We start from the raw sequence: 7624 nt of genomic DNA, 5'->3' as shown, positions 1-7624 counted from the left end.
ACAATGAGGTTCAGGGCAATCTAGTCCAGTTCCACCTTGTGGAGAGTGGGGCCACACTAATCATATGCAACGAGCTAAGAAAGAGATGACAGAGGAATTATGGGTGAACTGCTAGGGACCCATTTGGTGATGTTTGCCAGACATTTAAGGCTGGTGAAGAAACAGCAATAATTGGAAATGGGAAATAAAGGCATAGCTCAGCTATGGAAGTGAAGAGCAAGTCAAAATGTATTCAATGTAGTGACTTACTATGAATTGAAAAAGAGTTGGCTCTGAGCAGAACTGAGCACAACGAGCACTACCATTTTCAGATGTGCTGTACTAACCTAGCCTTGTGGTAGATTCCCATCAGTATGTTTGCCCATTGTGGACCATGTGTTTTATAGTCATGCACAGTGTTGGCCGCATTTAATCAGCTTCATAGCTGGTTTCCATTACTGAGCACATACTGCTTTGGCAGCAGTTTAATGATAGATAGTGAATTTAATGTGCTTTCTTTGTATGCAGTTGTAAGACTAGGAACTTTTTACCCCCCAATAATGATTGGGGGTGGGAGGGGGGAACCTCACCTTATGTTGGTATAAATATGGTACTTCTACTTAATTTCAAGGACTTTTTTTTGGGTTTTTTGGAAAAGAACTGGTTAGCAAACATCCATGCTGTAAGATTGAGAGTTTGGTCATAAGATACAGCTTTTGTTTTTCAAGACTATATGGAGCAAGTTGGGTATGGTGATATGGGCCTGTGTTGAGAAGCTCAGCAGATGCTAACATTACAACTTCCTGACCTTGCCAAGACCTCGTTGATCACTGATACAGCTTCGTCTTAATTTCTTTAGGAGCCTCAGTACCACTGGAATTTTTTGGGGAAAGCATGCATCAACCATAATATCCCTTAGGATAAAAGATACTGCATAGCAGATCTGCAGTGTACACTCTCAGAACATTTGGCATTTCAGTTCATGGAGTGTAGATTTTTGGAGTGTAAGTGTATCACCTGCCAAGCAATGGCTCTAAATTTTAGCATACTTGTGTGCATCTGAGTTTCCTAAAGGGAAGACAAGTTTGAGGATTATCCATATAAGCTCTCCATATCTAAGTTCTGTCTTAAGGTAAGAAGTAAAGCTTTTTAACATTAGCTTAACAAAAGGGAACTCTTTCTGAGACAATGCCTATCATATCTATACAGCATCTGTTGGATAGCTATAAGGAAAGCTAAAACAAGATACGGAGCATAAATTAAATCTGACAACAGAACTATGCAGATTCATGAAGCTATGTATCCTACGAGAGTCCTGATTATGTTAATGAATGAGCCTGAGGTTTGTAAAGGAGTTACTACTGTCTACAAGAAAGTTTCCAAACAGTAGTAAGTTTTCACTGAGCTGGAATTCAGGTTCTTATAAATTAGGTTTGGAGTTTAATAAATGCAGGATTTCCTTGGATGATTTTGAGAGCCAGATCAACAAAGTATTTAAGGATATCTGAAATTAGTTGGTCACCAGTTTGTCAGTCAGCCAGTTGTCAAGGTATGGATAGATATGGAGCCCTGGTCTTAAATAAGCTGCCACATCTGCCATGCACTTGATAAAATACCATCAGGGCAATAGAAAGACCAAAGACCAGGGCTCTGTGCTGACAGTAAGATGTCCCTATGAGAATCTGCTGTATTTCCTGCAGGCCACACACACAGACATGAGAAAACAGTAATCCCACAGGTTAAAACCAGTAAACCAGATCTAAGAATATGACAGACGAATCATAGAGGCTAAACTCCATCCTGACTTGAAAGCAAAACATTTGAGATTCTAAAAGTTTGAACTGAAATTTCAAATTCTACTTTCTTTGAGAAAAGAAAATAATTGGAATAAAAAACCCAGTACTTGAAATCCAAAAGGTAACTCATCCACTGTTCCAATAACATGCTCCAAGTTAAAGAAATCAGTCTACTTCTATATGAAAATAAGAGTTCCTCAAAAGTGACTGGAATTAGATACCCCTTGCTTACAATTTTCAGGATTGCTTAATCATTCCCAGATCTACGGTAATCCAAGTCTACGCTTCCCAAAAATGAAAGGTGGTTCCCAAAGAAGACAAGTACAGGAAGAAGAAATCCTTGGTAGGTCCTCCTGGTACCTAATATGCTTTCTGGCTGAAGCTACAGAACTTGGCAACATAAGAAAAATAAGCCAAAAATGATAACATAACGATTGCTGGTAGAAATCTTACTACTTCGTTAGCAGCAGCTTTGATGTCCTCTGGGGCTGGTAATAATATTAGGCAAAAACACTGCTGAATAAGTTTTGTTGCCTTTACTTGTTTCTTTCTGGGTTCTGGAACAACCTCTCCCCTCCCTCCCAACCCTTGCCCAAGTCACCCCAGCCCACATAAGAAAAGAGGGCTTAATCCATTGTAGAATTAAAAGTGCTCGCTTGTAGAGTGGGAGTGAAGCAAGGAAGCTTATCTTATTGCCAGTGCTGTAAGTCATATGCATCATTGTGTTAAATGCATGCTATGCTTCCTGCAGCTGAGTACAGACAATGAGCTGTCCTTCAGTCATGACAGTTTCCTGTGGGGGCTTGGCCACAGACTGTTTGTCCCAGTGTAAGAGTTAGATAAGAAATGAAAATTACCACAAACATTTGGAAGCTATCTATCTGATTACAGTATCTTACTCTCAAAGATACTGAATTTCTTCAGGTCCTGCCCCATGGCTGTGAATTTCGAAGTCCCTCTTTTGATCTCTCCTGAATTGCTATTATAAACAATACCGGTGAAGGAGAGAAATAAAATACATATCCCTTAAGGGGTTCTGGCACCTTCCATCCACTTGCCTAACTGGTGTGTACCAGAAGTCTTTTGAATGTTCTAACTGTCCTTTATTTTATTGGCATGAAAGGCAAAGGGGCAAGATATGAAGTTTCTTACCACCTCTAGGGACAGAAGTGTCATCTTAAAATTTCCATACATTTAATGAGGTCCAGAAGCCTTAAGATCATCCACAGAGCTACACAGAGAAAAGATTAGTCACTCATTAAGGGAGAATCAGAAGTGATTATTTGTTCTCCCTCCTTCTTCCTGGTCTTTTTAGAATATGAGGCTAAACTATTTGGTTTAGCTGGAATAGTCCAATTTACTGCTCCAGAAAGGAAGATTTAATTCTGAAAGGACAAGTGATGCAAACTTTTGAGAATACAGCTTCAGTGCGTCTAGCAAGGGGATACATGAAGAGGTACTAGAAGGAACACTTTTTTTTTTTGCATACAACACAACTCCAACTAAGACATATATCTTGTTTTTGGGAAGACAACATGAAGAAAAAAGATTTTTTTTCTAGAGTGATGGCTGCATAGAGAAGGGAAAGAACCTAATCTTCAGCTGACTCACCTTCCCTTTCCTACTTAATGAAAAGAAGAAACCCAACCTGCCACTGAAGACTGGTCTCCTGAATTTATGATTTTGGAAAGAGCTAAAGAATCTCCAAGGCTGTGATACAGGGAGAGAGACCAGAAGCAGCTATCAGGGAGGAAAACTGCTCTAAGAAAGGTTAGCTTGATTAGTGGAATATCAAGATCATTAAAAAGGAAAGACTTCTATTAAAACCTTAGGAGTAAAGAGCAATGAGCCATTAAGTCAACTGACTCCTTCACCTGCCTGAATAATAATACAACTTCTGCTGCACTGTGAAGCAGGAATCAAAAGCAGGGTGTTACTATTCTGGGCAGAAAAAAATCAACTAGGTACCAAGCACTAAAAGTGTGCCAAGGCGAGACAGGAACAGTGGGATCTAGAGCTTCACAACCCAAAGTAAGTGCCAAAGAATAAGTACAGAGTGAAATAAAATCCCCATGTTTAGCAGGGAATGCCAAGGCTCTTTTATTATTTACTACATGGACAAACGAAGGGCTCTTTTCAGGTTTTTGACCTTCATAAGGTTGAGACAACTGACCTGCTTCCTAGCTAATCTCCGGAGTAATATTTCTTTCTGTCCTTGTCAATGTTTGTCAGACAGAAGAGCTGCCGACGACTGGGCTTCTTAGCCAGTGCAGGCCAGGATATCAGAGTAGAAAATTCTCATGTCATTCAGACGCCCAGGAAAGACTGACTCTAGACAACAGTTCTTACTCCCCTTCCCCTTCAGGGGAAGCTTGAATCAAGGACTCAAGAAAAAAAAACATGGTACGCTGATCCTGGATGTGCACATCTCCTAAGTAGAAGAGACACCAGAAATGCCAGTTCTTAACTTCTGCTAAAGCTCACTTACAGGGGAGGGTTTATGCACATACCTATAGAGTCAAATTTAATTAAGGAAAAAATATATTCCTGTATATAAATGAATATGCACATACACACTTTTCCCTCAGTTAGATATTATGTAGCAGTTCCCATATCCAAGAGGCAAAGATCTAAGCAACTAAGTAGTTAGACTACACTAATTCAGTATAGAAAGGAGCAGAATACCTCAGAGGTCATACCACCATGGACAGGAAAGAAGGACAAAAATGTTTTGGACACTCTGCCTTTCAGCTTTCAGAGGGGGTGAGAGGAAGAGAACAAGATAAAGGCACAACCAAGAAAAAAAATCCATTGTGACAACACCACAAAGAGCCATGCATCATTTTAAAGTGCAAGTGAAGACAGAAATAAAATTAAAGGTTTTAGTATCTTTGCAAAGTCAAAATACTAAGAATTAAATATGACTTAAAAAGTGACTGCTCTAAATAAGGAAAAAGAAATTTTAAGAAGCTTTTTGGGCAATAGTAATAATCAGCATTTGAAGAGTGATTATGTTCTACTTCAGACTCAAACAAGACAAAGTTTTTAAATTTTGCAAAAGGTGATATATATTTACACACTGTTGCTCCATCCCTGGGGAAGTATCTTTCAGAACTTAAGCTACATTATTAAGTACCATTACATGCAGAAATTTACAGTTCTAAATTAAAAATAATTGTGCATACCTATTGTATCAGCTTTACTAAATCTTCGTATTACAACATTGTTCATATTTCCATTTTCACAAAGTTTTAATTCCGTGAGATACACTTCTACTTTGCAGTGCTTTACAAACATGCCCTGTTCAACCACCTGGGAAAAAGGAAACAGATCAGTGTTACTTACGAATCTAAATATATATTAGTACACAACTGTTTAAACTTCAGAGACCTCAAAAAGAGTCAACAAGATGCATAAAAACCAGTTAATAAATGCCAAGCCAGAAAAGATTCCTAACATAAGTCATTTTTAGTAATTAAATTTTTAAATGATAGTTATATCTCTCTGCTTGCTGTTATGATTGTTATTTGAATACTGACATTAATACTATACAGTTATGATTGAATTAACATTAATATCACATGCATTACAAGGGAATACATATTTTACCAATAATTAATCTAGAAATTTCAGTTTTAAAACCTTTAAGAATTAATTTTCTAGTTTAGCATATTATGACTATGACACAACAGTTAATCTCTTGTTTCGCACTACCAATAAACTTTGAGCTACCACCACAGGACTATATTAACAAGCCTGACTATTATGCAACAAACTTTTAAACTGTTATTAAACAAGAACTACCAACCAAACCTTTGCATTTATGCTCTGGATATATTCATTATCAGCTTTATCCACCCCCAAGTCTTTAAAAGAATACTTTTCCTAACAGATTTGCTTTGCAACATCTTCTATCAAACAGTAAAACAGCGAGGAAAAAAGTACACATAAATGAAAGAAAAATCCAGAAAAAAATATTCAGGGTCACCTCGTAAATCTATTTTCCTTGGATCCTCCAAAGTGTAACTGCAATACTTAGTCATGTAGACTGTTCTGAAAATAGCCTGATATGTGATACACCAGACAAGTATGGTAAAAAGGAGGCACCAAATAAGTGGCACGAGATAACTACTATACCAAGATAGCTTAAAAACATTCAGTACAGCAAAAAATACTCATTAATGAAGTATTCTATGTTTAATTGCTTGCTTTGTGTTATAATGACTGTCAACTAGTGTGACATTTAACTAAAATGCATTTTAAGTTTAACAGTGTACTGACAACACTAGGGTTGCAGAGCTATACTAGTCCAGATCTCACACTGATTTACTGCATTATTGAAAAGAAAAAAAATAAGCAGAAAGTCTGCTATGGAGTCAGTTGGGTCACTGGATGATAAGGGTGTCACAGGATTACAGGAAAGGTCCATTTGCAGATTTGAAATTGGCTTAAGGATAGAAAACAGTATGTGGGTATAAATGGTCAGTTTTCAGAATGGTAAAACATAAGTAGTGGAGTTGCCTGGGGATCTTTGCTGTTTAATATATTCAAAATGACCTGAAAAGATAGATGATTGGGTGACCGGGGGGGTCGGGGGGTGGGCAGGAGGAGAGTCAACAATGAGGCAGCTTGAAGAAGACGCAAAATTATTTGAAGTAGTAAAGACTGTGAAGAACTACAGGACCTTGCTGAGCAAATGGGCAAAACTGCACTTATCAATACTGAATTTAATTTGCCAAGTGATGCAGATGGGATAACTCAAAATATACACAGAATGATGGGCACTACATTAACTGCTACCACACAGGAAAGATCTTGAAGTCACTGGGCACAGTTCTCTAAAACATCAGCTCAATGTTCAGCAGCAGGGAAAGTAGCAAATAACGGTATTTGTATACATGCTCGTGCCACAATACCAGGTGCTTTTAAAAGTCCCTGACGCTGTGGCACATGGCACATAAATGGAGAAATGCATGTCAGCACTGAGAAACTGGTGGCGATGCACTTTTGAACTAACACACTGGATGTGTTTTAGTCCAAAAGCGCACCAACACCATTTTCTGCACACTGACACATTTCACCACTTATACAACTGCACACAAAGCAATGCAGCAGGTGTCAGCTTGTGTGCCGAGCAGACTTGATTTATCTAGTCTGCTCTGACCCACCAGATCTCTGGTGCGTTATGAGAAAAAAAAGTTACTTGTATAAATGCCCTAAAATGTTAGGGATGATCAAGAATGAAATTATTAAAAAAAAAAAAAGCAAACAGAAAATAACATTCTCCTCCCCTATAAGTCTATTGTGCATCTACATCTTGAATATTGTGTGCCCACACCTGCCTACCTTGGTCCCCAGAACTCAGAAAGGTTACAAAGCTAGAAGAGGTGCAAAGGGCAACACGGAAATTTCGGGGCATGGAGTGGCTTTCATATGAGAAGAGACTAAAGCTAGTACTTTTCACCTTAGAAGAGAGGCACTTGAGGGGGGACATGAGAAGTTTACAAAATATTAGGTGATACAGAGAAAGTAAAAAGGGATTTATTATTTGTTGTCTCAATACTAGAACTAGGGGGACATAACATGAAACTATTTGGTAGTAGGTTAAAACTAACAGAAAAGTTATTTTTCATACAGTGAGTAATTAACTCAAAGAACTCACTGCCACAAGAAGTTGTAGAGGCTGGTAGCTTAACCCAGTTCTGGACTGGACCAGTTCTTGGAGGAAAGCTCCATCAGTATGTATTGAATATGGTAGAGAGGGGTGCAGCCTCTGAAAAATCACAACTTCTTATACCTCTGAAAACTGGAAGCTGCAATGGGAGAACAACAGGGAGTGAAAGAGTCTG

General features: G+C 38.3%; 1 protein-coding gene across 4 annotated transcripts in view; it reads right to left on the bottom strand.

The window, feature by feature from the left end:
- Positions 1–7624, bottom strand: part of USP15 (ubiquitin specific peptidase 15) — a 135411-nt gene that overhangs the window by 86117 nt on the left and 41670 nt on the right. For all 4 annotated transcript variants that reach the window (XM_019514638.1, XM_019514640.1, XM_019514637.1 and 1 more), the window contains one exon: positions 4961–5087. In XM_019514638.1, the coding sequence (XP_019370183.1) occupies positions 4961–5087 (127 nt within the window). The remainder of the gene's footprint in view (positions 1–4960; positions 5088–7624) is intronic.

This window comes from Gavialis gangeticus, unplaced genomic scaffold (genome assembly GCF_001723915.1).
Source record: "Gavialis gangeticus isolate Ggan-Ray unplaced genomic scaffold, GavGan_comp1, whole genome shotgun sequence".
Classification (NCBI taxonomy): Eukaryota; Metazoa; Chordata; order Crocodylia; family Gavialidae; genus Gavialis; species Gavialis gangeticus.
Note: the sequence above shows the minus strand (reverse complement) of the source record. Positions and strands in the feature narration are given on the sequence as shown.